Raw genomic sequence first — 17842 nt, forward strand, 5'->3', positions numbered from 1 at the left:
AGCAACTAAAGTACTTAGAGCAACTTTTTTTATAAGCTTCCCAGACCTATAGATATTCCCCATTTCAAATCATCAAAAATAATTTACTTTCAAGAGGCATTTGATACTCGTACTGCACGACAGACTTGTGAGCAAAGTTATAGCTCATGAAATAAAAGGGAAAGTAGCATGATGGGGTGAATGGCCTCTTTCTGGGCTGTACAAATTCTGTGAAATTCTGAAAATATTATGAAACCAGCTGCACTTGAATACCCATCAGGAAGGTTAACATGTCAAGCATCAGTAAAGTGACTAATTTCATGTTCTTTTAGTCACCCAAGAATGGAAACTTCAGTACGCATTTCTCCATATTCAAGGTTTTACTGTTTTTTTGCTCTTAAAACATTCTCAACTATAGATTGTTTCACTTAATTCCAATAAATCAAACCAGCATCTAGTCTTGTCTTAGTGCATAACCAATTCAAATGGCCAATCAAACTTCACAACTACACTGTCTCTTCCTTAGAAGTAAGATCCATCTTTCTGTGATGACCTAGCACAATTAAACGGGATGGGGGTAGCATTGTCCAAACAGGAATTACCGATTTAAAGTTAGTCCAGCCCTACTCTGCTTAATATCTAAACCAATATATTTAAAAGCCCCAGTAACCTGACACCCAATCTTAAATTCTTTTTTAATTTTTTTAATAACACACTTCTCAAATTCCACAGTACCACACCATAAGAAATCATCAACATGTGTCATAAAGATGTATAAAAGTTTCTCTTTTCAATAGCAATAAAACACTTCAGGAGTTACTTTTAGTTGACTAGAGCCTACTTTTAGCAAAACACTGAAAAATACCACACTCTCGAGCCATCGTTCAGGGCACAGACGCATTTGTTTAGTTTCCCTTCTGTGTTGCCTGCCTCTTTGCACAGTTTCAGAAACATTTCTCTCTGAAAGTTATCATCCTTACAGAAACGCAGCTTTTATGTCGTCTGATCTACACTCCCACGAGTATGTGGCCAAAAGAAGTAAAAAGATTTTCAGGATTATTTTTCCCACTGTTAAGAGAGTCCACTCTAACATTTGCTTCACCCAGTCACTCTTCAAAAGCCCGAACAATTAGCCCGACTTTAACCTTATAAGCCCCATCTGCAAGGACTTTTTCAGTACAAATCCATCTTTGTAACGAAGCTGGTTGTCCCCTATCTGGTACCTGAGAATAAACTAAAATTCTAACTATTTAAGCCTCTTGGCAGCCACCAAAACTTCATGCTCATGAGGACATCTGCTCCTAGTTCTGTTGGGACTCTATTCTGTAGCTTTCATTTCATTTGTATAATCTATTCCAGCTATGGCCTTTACTTATACTGCAATGTCTTTTGGGACTACTACTGCAAGATCACTTTCTCGCACGGCCGAAGGCTCTTTCTCCAGTACGTGATTGTTCTCTAATGCAACAGTCACTCTCAGGTCCACTATTAGAGCTCACATTGCACTTTCTTACTTGCCATTCTTATACCCCATACTGCTAGTCCATGGACCTCATTTCTGTGTCATCATCCTGAACATTCAACCAATATAAACTCACCAGTAACTTTTCCTGCATGTTCCATAATTGTTGCATCGCTTTATTCACTAGCCCTCTCTGAAATATATGTCACCCAAGTTCCCACTCCAGGCAGTTGGCCTTTCAAATGTGATAGCCTTGTCCTATACATCATGATCACTCACCTAACCATCATCCATCCCTTGGTCTATCACATTCTGTTCCTCAGCACTGTGATCACAAAACATGTGAGTATGCGAGGTACAGGTGCCTCAGCACCTTCTACCAGCTGTTCAGATTCTGACATTTTGTAATCAATCCTGATTAACCATGAGGAATGAACCTCAACAGCTTGATTATCATTTTGGATAACCATTGTCTTAACCATCAAGACCTATTACTGTACCTTACCAGGACCTTTAAATTTCCCTTTGGGCCTCTCTTTTGGCACACACCAAATCTCCTGAGTTAGTCTATCATGATGGTTTTATATGATGCCTTTGAGCTCTCTGAATTTTTTCCCCCTGAAATCTCATCCTTGAAGAAAGTCCATCTCCCTACATGTAACGCATTCAAATGTGCAGCAAAAATTTCAAGTGCAGAAAAAGTTCAAGACTATCCCCACCATAGCTAACAACATTTCCAATCTTCGTATCATCTGCAAATTTTGAAATCATGCCCTGCACACCACAGTCTAGGTCATTAATGTATATCAGGAAGAGCAAGGGTCCCAACAATGACCCCAGAAGAACCCTACAAACCTTCCTCCAATATGAAGAGCAATAATTTATTACTACTGTTCCTGTCACTCAGCCAATTTCTTATCCAAGAGAGTACTTTCCCTTTTATTCCATGAGCTAGAATTTTGCTCACAAGTCAGTTCTGTGGCACTGTATCAAATACCTTTTGAAAATCCATATATGCCACATCAACAGCGTTTCTCTTATTAACCTTCTCTGTTGCCTCCTCAAAAAACTCCAGCCAGTTAATTAAATATGATTTTTCCTTAATGAATTCATGCTGGCTTTCCTTTATTATCCTGTACTTATCCAAGTAACTATTGATTTTATCCCGTACTATAGTTTCCAGAAGTTTCCCTACCACTGAAGTCAAACTGACTGGTCTGTAGTTGCCAGCTTTATCCTTTTTGAATAAATGTGTAACATTCGCAATTCTCCAGTCCTCTGGCACCTCCCTGTGTCTAAGGAAGACTAGAGATTATCACTAGTGCCTCTGCAATTTCCACTCTCACTTCCCTCAGTACCCTTGGCATGCATCTCATCTGGTCCTGGTACCTCATCTATTTTAAATAAAGATAGCCTTTCCAACACCACTTTCCTCTCAATTGCAAGTTCTTTTAGAGTACCAGTTACCTCCTCTCTCACCTCAGCCTGGATAGCATCTTCTTCCTTTGTAAAGACAGGTGCAGGATACTCATTCAACACCTCCGCTATTTCTCCAGCCTCCACATGCAAGTCCCCTTTTGTGCCGCTAATCGGCTCTACTCTTTCTTTTGCCATCCTTTTAATAATTACTTCTAATAGAAGACCCTGGGATTGCCTTTTATGTTTGCTGCCTGTCTCTTTTCATGCTCTCTCCTTGCTTTTCTTATTGGTTTCTTCAATTCCTCTCTAGTCCTTCTATATTCAGCCTGATTCTCCATTGTATTTTCTACCTGACATTTGTAGTATGTACATTTCTTGCTTTTCATCTTTACCTCTATCTCTCGTCATCCAGGACATTCTGGAATTATCTGTCCGACCTTTCCCTGTCAAGGAAATATACCTTGACATTGTGTACAACACTTTTTCTTTGAAGGTGGCTCATTGTTCAGCCACTATCTTTTCTGCCAACATTTTATTCCAACTCACTCGACTCAGAATCACATAATAACCCTCGGCCCATCGAGTCTGCACAAACACATGAGAAACACCTGACCTACCAACCTAATCCCATTTACCAGCACTTGGCCCATAGCCTTGAATGTTATGACGTGCCAAGTGTTCATCCCGGTACTTTTTAAAGGATGTGAGGCAACCCACCTCCGCCACCCTCCCAGGCAGTGCATTCCAGACTGTCACCACCCTCTGGGTAAAAAGGTTTTTCCTCACATTCCCCCCAAACCTCCTTCCCCTCACCTTGAACTTGTGTCCCCTTGTGACTGACCCTTCAACTAAGGGGAATAGCTGCTCCCTATCCACCCTGTCCATGCCCCTCAAAATCTTGTACATCTCGATCAGGTTGCCTCTCAGTCTTCTCTGCTCCAACGAAAACAACCCAAGTCTATCCAACCTCTCTTCATAACTTAAATGTTTCATCCCAGGCAACATCCTGGTGAATCTCCTCTGCACCCCCTCCAGTGCAATCACATCCTTCCTATAATGTGGTGACCAGAACTGCACACAGTACCCCAGCTGTGGCCTCACCAAGGTTCTATACAACTCCAACATGATCTCCCTTCTTTTGTAAGCTATGCCTCGATTGATAAAAGCAAGTGTCCCAAATGCCTTTTTCACCACCCCACTAACATGCTCCTCCATCTTCAGAGATCTATGGACATACATGCCAAGATCCCTTTGTTCCTCAGAACTTCCTAGTGTCATGCCATTCATTGAATTCTTCCTTGTCAAATTACTCCTTCCAAAGTGTATCACCTCACACTTTTCAGGGTTAAGTTCCATCTGCCACTCATCTGCCCATTTGACCATCCCGTCTATATCTTCCTGTAGCCTAAGACACTCAACCTCACTGTCAACCACCTGGCCAATCTTTGTGTCATCCGCAAACTTACTAATCCTACCCCCCACATAGTCATCAATGTAGTTTATATAAATGACGAATAATAGGGGACCCAGCACAGATCCCTGTGGTACGCCACTGGACACTGGCTTCCAGTCACTAAAGCATCTTCCTGTCATTACCCTGTCTCCTACAATTAAGCCAATCTTGAATCCACCTTATCAAATTACCCTGTATCCCATATGCCTTTGCCTTCTTTATAAATCTCCCATGTGGGACCTTGTCAAAGGCTTTGCTGAAATCCATATAAACTACATCAACTGCACTACCCTCATCTACACACCTGGTCACCCCTCAAAACATTCAATCCAATTTGTTAGGCATGACCTCCCTCTGACAAAGCCATGCTGACTATCCCTGATCATCCAGACCTGGAGATTTGTCCACTTTTAAGCCTGCCAACACCTCCAATATCTTGTCACTCCCTATATCAATTTGCTCAAGAACCTCACAGTCCCTCTCCCCGAGTTCCATATCTTCATCCTCATTCTCTTGGGTGAAAGTGGATGTGAAGTATTCGTTCCACATTCTACCGATGTCCTCTGGCTCCACCCATAGCTTGCCCCTTTGGTCCCTAATGGGCCCTTCTCTTTCCCTGTTTTCCTCTTCCCATTGATATACTTATAGAATATCTTGGGATTTTACCTACTTTTACCAGCCAAAGCTCTATCATATCCCCTCTTTGCTCTCCTAATTGCTTTCTTAAGCTCCACCCTGCACTTTCTATGTTACTCAGATGCATTCTCATCCCATCGAAGTTGGCTTTCTCCCAGTTAATTATGGATTGTTCCCTGTCCTTTTCCATGATTAACCTAAACCTTATGATACAATGGTCACTGTCCCCTAGAGGCTCTCCCACTGACATTTGATCCACTTGGGCCAACTCATTCCCCAGAACCAGGTCCAAAAGTGCACATCCTCTCATTAGACTGGAAACACACACCTGCAGAAAATTATCCTGAACACATTCCAGGAACTCTCACCTCTCTTGTCCCTTTGCACTATTCCTATTCCAGTCTATATTTGGATAACTGAAGACCCCATTATGATTACTCTATAATTCTCGCACCTCTCTGTAATTCCTTTGCAAATTTGTTGCTCCACATTCCTTCCACTAGTCTAGGTCTACATATTACACCGATCAATGTTATTGCACCTTCTTCATTCCTTCCATCTAGCCAGAGAGATTTCGTTCTTGACCCCTCTGGAACATCCTCTCTCTCCAGTACGATAATGCCATCTTTAATCAATATTGCCGCTCCCCTCCCCTTCCCCACCTTTTCTATCTCTCCTAAACACCTTATACCCCAGAATATTTAACGCCCAGTCCTGCCCTTCTTTGAGCCAGGTCTCTGTTATAGCAATAATATCATTCCATTTGTCAACCTGTGCCTGCAGTTCATCAATCTTATTAACCACACTCCGTGTATTCACACACATGCACATTAGCCCTGATTTAGGCGTTTTTACTTTCCCCCTTATTCTGACCCCATCTAATGACTTACTGTTGTCTAATCTAATTCTATCAAACTCCAAGTGTTAGATGTACTTCCAGGGGTAAAATGCAGTGGCAAGAACATGCTGACACAACTCTACCTGCAGAATCAGAAGCGGCCCCACAAAATATCTTGGATCAAGTAAAATGTAGTAGCTTAGAATATGGATTTAGTACGAACACCAAAAAGACAAAAACAATGGTTAGAAGGAATACGTTAAATGAAATTAGTGAAGATTGAAGTCGACGGTGTCGCACTGGAAAAAGTAGATAACTTTATCTATTTAGGACATATGATAACCGAAGATGGCAGATGCAATGCCGAAATTAAGGGGAGGATAGGGATAGCCAGAAGTACTTTTGTGAAGATGCATGAAGCATTAACAAGAAGAAAACTCAAGTTTGTCACAAGGAAAGAATTCATAGGGTGGAATTTTACACCGGCAGGACTTTATGGTCCTGCCGAAGTCAATGGATTTTTGAATGGTTCTCTGCATTTTAGGTCCTTTCCCCCACCGTAAAACTCCACTCATAATGTGCTATATTTATCCACTTTCCTGTATGCCTCAGAATCCTGGACAATAAGTAAAGACCTATGGAAGAAAATAAAGGCCTTGCTTAAAATTCCATATACAGACTATAAGACAAATGAAGAGGGAATCCAACCATTGCTGAGTGCCCCACTATCACCTGGGGGTTACCACTGACCAGAAACTGAACTGGACAAGCCACATAAATACTGTGGTTACAAGAGCAGGTCAGAGGCTAGGAATCCTGCGGTGAGTAACTCACCACCTGACCCCCCCAAAATCTGTCCACCTTCTACAAGGCACAGGTCAGGATGTGATGGAATACTCCCCACTTGCCTGGATGAGTGCAGCTCCCACAACACTCAAGAGGCTTGACATCATCCAGGACAAAGCAGCCCACTTGAATGGCACCCCTTCCACAAACATTCACTCCCTCCACCACCAATGAACAGTGGCAGTGTGTACCATCTATAAGATGCACAGCAGAAACTCACCAATGCTCCTTGGACAGCACCTGATACCATCTAGAAGGACAAGGACAGCAGATACAAGGGACACCACCACCAGCACGTTCCCCTTCGAGCCACTCACCATCCCGACTTGGAAATATATCGCCATTCCTTCAGTGTCACTGGATGAAAATCCTGCAACACCCTCCCTAACAGCACTGTAGGTGTACTTACACCACAAGGACTGCAGCGATTCAAGAAGGCAGCTCACCACCACCTTCTCAGGGAAATTAGGGATGGGTAATAAATGCTGGAAGTCCACATCCAGTAAATGAATAAAAAAAACGGTGCTTGAAGTTGCAAGAACAAAAAAAAACTCTAAAAAGTGACATCCAGAAAAGAAAATGATCAAATGGCCAAAATGTTGACAGGGCTGAAAATCTAGAGGACAAAGTGGAGGGCAGCAGAAAAAGGGTCGGCCTAGACATTGTTGGGTGACAAACATCACAAAGTGGTTGCAGACAAGTTACAGTGGATGTTTGAGGATGGTGCAAGACAGAAAAGTGTGACATACTATGACAGCAGATCTCTTGACACGAGTAGCTGCAAATAGCAGCAGCAGTTCCACATAATGTTGAGGTGCAAGCAGTATCTAACATAGCACAGTTGAAAGAGTCCACTACTAACACACTCATCACCAGACTAAAGTTCCTTGTGACTAGTACAATGCCTTTTAATTGATCATCATCTTCAGCCTTAGAATTCTGTGCCATGTGTCACTTTGAAAACCCTGCTTTTTGCCTTGGGCAGTTCATCGTTTAATGATATTTTGAGTCACATCTGAAGCACCTGTTAACTGTTCCCCAGGGATCCTTGGAGTTCATTCGCCTATTATTGCTATTTCAATCCTGTCTTCTGCTGTGATATCCAAATCTACTAAGGTGCTTTCATCCTCATTCTTCCTGTCTGTATCTCTTCTGTTGTACTGATGCCTGCATCGAATATCTGCTCAATCTCGAAAATCATCAAGTCCTCTATTCTTTGTTCCACCAAGACAGCTGGAAATGACTGCTTCCCCAGGATTTTTTAAGGCACCACACATCTGATCCAACAGGAAATCTCTCTTTGAGAGCCAAAACCCAGTTAGAACCAGGAGTCCGTCCGTTTGTGACACCTTAGCACAATCCAGCAATTTAAATGCTAGCAGTGAACCAGGGATCTCTAAATTGAATTTCTTCAATCTTTTATATAGTCTGTTCAAATCCATGATATATTCCTCCATGTGTCTTTTGAAATCTATCAAAAGCTGAACATGCCTCATGGGCAGCCTCTTTTTTGGAAATTTCATCCATGAACCCTAATAGGAAAATCCAAACCTTCATCAATATCCAACTAACGCAGCATCCAGCTCACAAAATACTTTGTTTTGGATTGTATTTTTTATTAGGAAGTGACAATGCCAAGGCCATACCTTGTTTCCTCTTTGGTAGGGACGTAACCTGTGTCCACATATTGACTTCATTCTTCCATTGGTCATCTGGATCAGTCTCTGAGAACATCGGAGGGTAATCATACCCTGACAATTTATACTTGCTTTCTGCCATTTTCCACAATGGCCACTAGGATTGTAATCTTCTGTTTGAAAAAAAAATGTTTCCTTAGTTTCCAACCTTCACCTCTCGGCCACCATTCTCTGTTACCATGTTACAGTCCTGATAGCCAGTTGGTGAAGGAAGAAACCAGAGCCAGTCTTTATTTGGAATAAGTTTATTTACAGAGTAAATCATTAAAGGTGTACCTCCACACATGACCCCACCCTGTGTCAGTACATGTCTCTTCATACTGGCTCAGGTAAGTATCTAATCAATGCCCTCTCATCTTAATATACTTAACCTCAATTGATAGAATTAACATATGCTGTCCCATTAAACACTCCCAGGGCAGGTACAGCTCAAAGTTTGATACAGAGTAAAGCTCCTCTACATTGTCCTGAGTGTGGATAGAAAGCAAGACCTGCTGGTGTAATGAGTGACACCATAATTTATTACCTTGTTAGCACAGACAACGAACACAATGTTCTCCATGTTCCCATGAGGCCCCAATTCCTGCTTCATCTCAGCAAGCCAACTCTCGAGCGCATCGAAGGTGTCCTTCTGTCCAACATCATAGGCAAGGATTACCCCTTGAGTGTCTTTGTAAAACTCATTGCGCACCTGTTACAGACAAAACTATTACTGACAATCAAGCAACCAAGTAGTACTACTGACCTGAGCAGTGGTCATAGGGAACCCAACAGTTGAAAAGTGGACACTATCTTTTGCAGTCCAGCTTAGGAAAGCATTTGGCAACACAAGGCATGGCTAAAATATGAGATTTAGAGCTTTCCCATGACAGATGACACACAAGGCATAAAAGCATGTGTTTATGTCTGCTTCCATGGCTAGTTTTTCCTGGAACAGGTTCCCAGCCTATCACCAGAGGCTATAGCTTGAGGGCTGCCACTCCACATCAAGCATGGCTGACCAGGAGACTCTCCCTTTATTACCACCAGGATTTGTAAGTTGTTAATCAACCTGTTTGACCGTGTTATGAATGCACCTTCTGTGGCCATCAAGGCCTGGAGTGGAATTTGAACTTGGAGCTTCTAGCTCACAGGCAGGGATGCTAAACGCTGCTCCACAAGACCTCCACTAAAACATTAGGCCTTCGAAGTAATGCCTCTTTGTCACCAGCTGTAAGGAAAATGAAGAGTTGTTCTGCAAGGATAGGAGACAACTGAACAGGATAGCAGCTAATGAACTGACAAAATGGGTACATAGAGAAGTGAAGAGTCATTTAAACCAGGAAGGAAGGGACAGCAAGGGGAATAAAAACAAGACTTAAACATTGGGGCTGTTTTGATTAGAAGATAAGATGATGATTTGATAAAGATGTTTAAAATTACGGAAGGATAGGTTTCAGCAGATGGAAAGAATGTTTCCATTCTCAAACTGGAGAGATAGTACAAGATTAAATAAGAGAGATTTCAGACTGAGAGCAGGATCACAGAATCAGAGAATTTTAACAGCACAGGAGGCCATTCAGCCCATTGTGTCTGCACCGTCTCTCCAAATGAGCATTATGACCTAGTGCCATTGCCCTGCCTTTTCCCCCTACCACTGCACATTGTTTCTATTCAAATAATCATCTAATGCCCTCTTGAATGCCTCGATTGAACCTGCCTCCATCATACTTCCAGGCAGTGCATTCCAGACTTGAACTATTGTGTGAAAAAGATTATTCTCACGTCATATTTGCTCCTTCTGCAAATCACTTTAAATCTGAGCCCCATCATTCTTGATCCATTTACGAGCGGTAACAACTTCTCCCTATCTACTCTGTCCAGCCCCCTCACGATTTTGAACATCTCTATCAAATCTCCTCTTGGCCACCTTCTCTCCAAGGAGGACAGTCCCAATCTCTCCAATATATCCTCATAGCTGAAGTTTCTCATCCCTGGAACATTCTTGTAAGCCTCCTCTGCACTGTCTCCAATGTGTTCATATCCTTCTTATGGTGTGGTGCCCAGAAGTGTACACAATATTCCAGCTGAGGTCTAACAAGAGGGATTTGGATACTGCTAGTATGGAGAACAAGCACCAACACAGTTGTTGGGCTCTACTGCCCATCTCTTGTTACAATACCTGTGTCATTTTAATGTCACAGAATCACATGCCGTGATTTGAAGACCAAGGGAGCTTCAATGGCTACATTTATTCCTTGAACAACACCAAAAACAAATGAACTGGTCATCTCATTGCAAGCTGAATGACCCTGCATGTGCAAACTGGCTGGTGTATTTGCCTACATAAGGCTGTCTGTATATACTTCACTGGCTAGAAAGCACTTTGTCACACTTCGCTGGAGGTGAAAGCAATCATAATAAATGCAAGATCTTTCACTCTCTTACCTACCTCATAAAAGAAAGGATGACCCGCCATATCAAAGATGTTAACTTTAATCTCTCGATCCCTCACCTGCACCCTGAGGGGACAAGAAACAAAAATAAAACCTTCTGGTAAGCAGCTTTGCATTTCTTGTGCTCAATTACACTTGTTGTTCTGCAACATTTATCCAAATCACATCTTCAACCCACACTTTCACCAAGGCTCCAAGAGACTGAAGACTTCCCAAGTCGGGGTAGTACTTTCCCAGAGCCCTGTGTGTCTGGAACCTCCCTGTCCTGTGGGTACTTTCCCAGGGCCCTGTGTGTCTGGAACCTCCCTGTCCTGGGAGTACTTTCCCAGGGCCCTGTGTGTCTGGAACCTCCCTGTCCTGAGGGTACTTTCCCAGGGCCCTGTGTGTCTGGAACCTCCCTGTCCTGAGGGTACTTTCCCAGGGCCCTGTGTGTCTGGAACCTCCCTGTCCTGGGAGTACTTTCCCAAGGCCCTGTGTGTCTGGAACCTCCCTGTCCTGGGAGTACTTTCCCAGAGCCCTGTGTGTCTGGAACCTCCCTGTCCTGGGGGTATTTTCCCAGAGCCCTGTGTGTCTGGAACCTCCCTGTCCTGAGGGTACTTTGCCAGAGCCCTGTGTGTCTGGAACCTCCCTGTTCTGGGGGTACTTTCTTAAGGCCCTGTGTGTCTGGAACCTCCCTGTCCTGGGAGTACTTTCCCAGAACCCTGTGTGTCTGGAACCTCCCTGTCCTGAGGGTACTTTCCCAGGGCCCTGTGTGTCTGGAACCTCCCTGTCCTGAGGGTACTTTCCCAGGGCCCTGTGTGTCTGGAACCTCCCTGTCCTGGGAGTAATTTCCCAAGGCCCTGTGTGTCTGGAACCTCCCTGTCCTGGGAGTACTTTCCCAGAGCCCTGTGTGTCTGGAACCTCCCTGTCCTGGGGGTATTTTCCCAGAGCCCTGTGTGTCTGGAACCTCCCTGTCCTGAGGGTACTTTGCCAGAGCCCTGTGTGTCTGGAACCTCCCTGTTCTGGGGGTACTTTCCTAAGGCCCTGTGTGTCTGGAACCTCCCTGTCCTGGGAGTACTTTCCCAGAACCCTGTGTGTCTGGAACCTCCCTGTCCTGAGGGTACTTTCCCAGAGCCCTGTGTGTCTGGAACCTCCCTGTCCTGGGGGTACTTTCCCAAGGCCCTGTGTGTCTGGAACCTCCCTGTCCTGCAGTTACTTTCCCAGGGCCATGTTGTTATGACCACAGCCAGTGTTAATTGCTGCACAAACCAAATCCCAGAGGGAAATTTAGCTTAAGGACCACAACCTTATTTTTGCATTCTGATAATGTGTAGGAAACATACCGATCTCAGCAGTAAGAGATACAGTAATACTTTTGGGGTTTTTTTAAATTAAAAGTTTTATTAACAAAAAAAAAAGACAACTTAAGCACACACGATTACAGTTACACAATTAAGGTTAGCCTTACAAAACATTCCCCCAAAAACTCTTTACTCGGTCAAACCCCACAAGTAATCACGTTCCAGGCAACGCCCCCTTATAGGTGTTTAAACATGAAATTCAATATTACACAAGGCAAACTGCTGTAGCTTCAATAAAGGTGTACCACTTTACCCTCTTCCACTCTGTGGTGGAATCCACTTCTGAATAAAACTGCTTGCTGCAGCCCAAGACTTTTCTGGCTTGACTGGATGGGTGATTCAAACTGCATCCTCTCCCAGCCCCGAGTTCCAGCTATCTCAACAGCTCCAGCTATTCCCAGCCATCTCTAGCTCAACAGCTAAAAAAAACAGCTATCCACAGTAACTCTAATATACCTTTTGTCCCTTTCATCTCAGTTCCATTGTTCTCTCACCCCTTTGAAACTCAAACCCTTCCAATTGTAAGATCTTTCATGTTTACACCTTATTTTTGCTTTCGGATCAATAAATATCATACCTGCACTACTTGTTTACCTATAAACTCCCACAAGATGCAAACATTTTCCTTCTTACCTCTGACTCCCCTTTGATATTCAAACAACCTCTCAACTTATCTAAAAATGCAAATGTTAGATCGAACCAATTTACTTGTACCTCAACTTAACGCCTCTATCCTTTTCATGTTTCCAAACATGAAACCTGACTCCTATCAAACTCTAGGCCAGCTTAATTAAATCACACAGACACACCCAGTTTTCTTTACAAAATAACAAAATATTCCCCAAAATATTTTTTAAAAATCACATGGAAAGTGAAGCTAATTCCCATAGTTAAACTTCACTGAATGAGACGAACATCCTGGATTTTGTCCTGGATTTTTAATGATCAAATGGTAGTAATTGAATTATTGATGTGAGCAAAACCCAGGCCTTTAATATATTTTAAATATACTCCATAACAATAAACATTGGTAAGAATATTGTGTTAGCCTGCAGCGTTAACTGACAGGAATTAATAACAGGCAGAGACAATGAATTGTTTATTCAGTTTTTGAGTGAGCAACCAAATCTTACTAAATACACCTTTCACATTGTTATCTTTGTTGTATTTCTTTAGTCATTTGGTAGTACAGAACTTGAGTATTGCTGAAAAAAAGATACAGTTTTTGTTGAAGTTTTTTGTCTTGCACTCGTCAGTACAATTTGCAAGAAAATGCAAATTTTAGGGGAAACAACATATTTATAGTGTATGAGAGGAGAATGCTGATTGTTTGGAATGCAGACTCTGATTGGTAGAGGCATTGCCATTGAGAATGCAGTTGATGGTGACTGGCAGTTAACTGCCAAGCGTTGTTTGAAATTTAAACCAGGCAGTTTGACTCTGATTAGTCAAGGCATTACCCTGAGGAATGAACCAGTGAATGGCTATCACTTACTTTTGTTTAGCTGAGACAAGTGCAATGTGTATACATGCTCTTTCTGTCTGCAATGAACAGGGCCCTGTGCATTAATGTATGTAGCCTCCAGTACATGCAGACGCGCCACACTGCGAGCCCAATTGACAATCTTAAATCAGTTGTCAGTGTAATTTTTAGCACACCGAGGATTATTTAGCAAATATTGTCCAATCACAGAATCGTATCTAATGTTAGATGCTTTGTTTTGAGTTTTGCAATCACGATCTGGTTGGATACGGTCCGTATCCGCCAGTCTTTGGGGCATACAGCCTAGCATCACAATGGCACTAAAGTTCATACACCACATTACAAATTTTTGTAATAGGCAGAATGTCTTTTTGGCTTGACGGCAGCATCCTGTTAGTGGTGAATACCACTCGTGTTACTACTGCATAGTAGCAGCGTAAAACAGCTAGCTTCACCTGATGCTCAATTTTTTTGAGATACCTTGCCCTTCCAGGGTAAACTGAAGTAGTTGGGCACTTTTCAGAGCTGAAAGTGATAACCTTGGACCTGTTCATGAGTTTGCGCAATATACAACCTGCAATGATCTGATCAAGGTGGTCATTATCCCACAGGATGTCTCTGATGCACCCTATTTCAGCATAAAGCTTGTATGGTGAACAAATAGCTCAGCTGTATTTACAAGGTTGCCAATAAGGCCGATCTTCTAGCACATCGAAGTGTAAGAATCCCATCGCGTGTATTGACCAGTGAAGGTAGGCTTGTGGTAAACCATGATCGAGAACTCCCTAGCAGATTTCTCAACTAGTAAGTTAAGTAAAGGGAGTTAAGTTGACTGCTCCATTTCAAAGGTGAATTTGAGCGCAGGATGGAGCCCATTAAGGCATGCAAGCAAATGATTATATGCAGCTGCAGATTTAAATATAGCCAACATATCATCCACGTATCAGAAATATGTGAGGAGTAAGAGGTTAACTGTCATTCCAAAGACACATTTCTTGTGGAATCCAACAAAGATATTTGCACCAGCTGGGCCTAGAAGGGATCCCATGGCAACACCATCTATTTGGGCATACATGGTGTCATTACTCAACTTCACGAGTTGCCAAGCTCATAAGTTCAATGAACGCTGATTCACACGATAGTGGCGGGTCTAGATCCCCATGATATAGTGCTGCAGCACAAATATCCATGGCTCCCTTAAGTGGAACATTGGTGAATAAGCTAGCAATGTCAAATGAGCACATGGACACAGCATTGCTATCGACATGCAAGTTCTGGATGGCTTTCGCAAATGTGAAGGAATCCTTCACCATGTATCTGGAAAACCTGCTCAAAACCAGTCATAACAACTCACCCAACCATTTGGCCATTTCATGTTGTGCAGAACTGGTCATGGGTAAGATAGGGTGTAAAGGGACATCACTTTTGTGTCTTGGGCAGCCCATACATACAACAGATGCAGCAAGCCACGAGGACAAACCCTGTCATATATATCAGATGGCTCATCACTCTTTCACAAGTCCAGCAAGCGTTTTTTTTTAGCTTCCTTTCGAGCAAGGATGTCCAATCGCGTTGAGCAGCAGGTCCAATGGATACAAATTTGGACCTGTCGTTAAGAATGGTGTGCATTTTGTTCATATAGTCACACTTGTTAAGGATGACTATTCCTGTCCCTTTGTCATATTTATTACGTGTATCAAAAACAGAAAATGCTGGAAAAACTCAGCAAGTCTAACAGCATCTGTCAAGAGAAAGACAGAGTTAACATTTTGAATCCGTATGATTCTTCTTCAGAGCTCAGTCTCCAATGGCGTACCACAAGGATGTGTGCTGGGTCAAAAACAGAATTACCTGGAAAAACTCAGCAGGTCTGGCAGCATCGGCAGAGAAGAAAAGGGTTGACGTTTCGAGTCCTCGTGACCCTTCCACAGAACTGAGCGAATATAAGGAGAGGGGTGAAATATAAGCTGTTTTAAGGTGGGGAAGGGGGGAGGGGGGAGAGAAGTTGGGGGGTGGTGTAGTTGTAGGGACAAGCAAGCAATGATAGGAGCAGATAATCAAAAGATGTCACAGACAAAAGAACAAAAGAACACAGAGGTGTTGAAGTTGGTGATATTATCTAAACGAATGTGCTAGTTAAGAATGGATGGTAGGGCACTCAAGGTACAGCTCTAGTGGGGGTGGGGTGGAAAGACTAGCAGGGCATAAAAGATTTAAAAATAATGGAAATATGTGGGAAAAGAGAAATCTATGTGTGTGCTGGGTCCCCTATTATTCGTCATTTATATAAACGACATAGATGACTATGTGGGAGGGTAGGATTAGTAAGTTTGCAGACGACACAAAGATTGGCCAGGTGGTTAACAGTGAGGTTGAGTGTCTTAGGCTACAGGAAGTTATAGACGGGATGGTCAAATGGGCAGATAAGTGGCAGATGGAATTTAACCCTGAAAAGTGTGAGTTGATACACTTTGGAAGGAGTAATTTGACAAGGAAGTCTTCAATGAACGGCATGACACTAGGAAGTTCTGAGGGACAAAGGGACCTTGGCGTGTGTGTCCATAGATCTCTGAAGGCGGAGGGGCATGTTAGTGGGGTGGTGAAAAAGGCATATGGGACACTTGCCTTTATCAATCGAGGCATAGATTACAAAAGCAGGGAGGTCATGTTGGAGTTGTATAGAACTTTGGTGAGGCAACAGCTGGAGTACTGTGTGCAGTTCTGGTCGCCATATAGGAAGGATGTGATTGCACTGGAGGGGGTGCAGAGGAGATTCACCAGGATGTTGCCTGGGATGAAACATTTAAGTTATGAAGAGAGGTTGGATAGACTTGCGTTGTTTTTCGTCGGAGCAGAGAAGACTGAGGGGCGACCTGATCGAGATGTACATGAGGGGCATGGACAGGGTGGATAGAGAGCAGCTGTTCTGCTTAGTTGAAGGGTCAGTCACAAGGGGACACAAGTTCAAGGTGAGGGGCAAAAGGTTTAGGGGGGATGTGAAGGGTGGTGACGGTCTGGAATGCGCTGCCTGGGAGGCTGGTGTGGGCAGGTTGCCTCACATCCTTTAAAAAGTACCTGGATGAGCACTTGGCACGTCATAACATTCAAGGCTATGGGCCAAGTGCTGGTAAATGGGATTAGGTAGGTAGGTCAGTCAGGTGTTTCCCACGTGTCGGTGCCGACTCGATGAGCCAAAGGGCCTCTTCTGCAATGTGAGATTCTGTGATTCTGTGTATGTCCAGGTTGGTCTTAAGGCCTCACAACACTAAGACATTTGCATTGCATGGGAAAATCAGGCAGGTCGTTCGGAATCCGCAAAATTAATGCGCTAGATCAGTTACACGTGCTTTCAAGGATTCAGCAATGTCTCTTTTTGCAGCAATACTCATTCCTTTGTCGCATCTCCATCTGCAGATAATATGCTTCCAAAATGCTTGAGCATTCGATCTGGTTAACTGTATTAAACTTTTGACAGTGCTGAAAGACATTGGAATAAACTGGAGAGATAGATAAGAAATTTGTACATGGGTCAAACGGCAACAGGGAAAGTAGCCAGGGAGAGTCCGAACTATGTGTAATTGGAAGAGTAGTTCAACACAGGTGTTGCTTATCATCAGTCCTCTTTAACATCTATGCAGAAGTAATGATCAAAGAAATGTCTGAAGACACAGAATCTGGTGCTAAGATTGGGAGGGTGAATGATAATATCAGTTAGATTTGGAGATGGCAAAGCATTTGTAGCAAGACACAGGAGGAGGATTACAAGAATTAGTAGATAGACTAGCAACTGCAGCTATGTACTTTGGAATGAAAATGAACAATGGCATAATAAAAGAGAATGCTTCCTTAAATATGGAAACCAAAACTGCACACAGTACACCAGGTGTAGTCTCAGCAAAGCAATTGTAGCAAGAGTTCTTTATTCTTGGACTCTCATCCCCTAGCAATAAAGGCCAACATGTCATTTACCTTCCTAATTTCTTGCTGCGCTTGCATGCTAACTTTGTGTTCCTTGTACGAGCACAGCCAAGTCTCTTTGAACATCAATGTTTATAAGTTTCACAACTTTTTTTAAAAAAAAAATTGTTTTTCTATTCTTACGACCAAAGTGAATAACCTCACACTTCTCACATTACACTCCATCTGCCATCTTGTTGCTTACTCATTTGACCTGTCCATATCTCTTTGCAGCCTCTCTATCCTCCTCACAACTTACATTTCCACCCAGCTTTGTACCATCAGTAAACTTAGAAA

At 42.9% G+C, this 17842-nt stretch overlaps 1 protein-coding gene across 1 annotated transcript in view; it reads right to left on the reverse strand.

The window, feature by feature from the left end:
• The window catches only part of dnajc27 (DnaJ (Hsp40) homolog, subfamily C, member 27), a 30378-nt gene that overhangs the window by 3341 nt on the left and 9195 nt on the right, over positions 1-17842 (reverse strand). Inside the window, exons 3-4 of the mRNA XM_041176650.1 lie at positions 10762-10831; positions 8857-9021 (exon numbers count right to left, since the gene is read on the reverse strand). Coding sequence (XP_041032584.1) covers positions 8857-9021; positions 10762-10831 — 235 coding nt within the window. The remainder of the gene's footprint in view (positions 1-8856; positions 9022-10761; positions 10832-17842) is intronic.

The sequence above is a fragment of the Carcharodon carcharias genome, chromosome 2 (genome assembly GCF_017639515.1).
Source record: "Carcharodon carcharias isolate sCarCar2 chromosome 2, sCarCar2.pri, whole genome shotgun sequence".
Lineage (NCBI taxonomy): Eukaryota > Metazoa > Chordata > Chondrichthyes > Lamniformes > Lamnidae > Carcharodon > Carcharodon carcharias.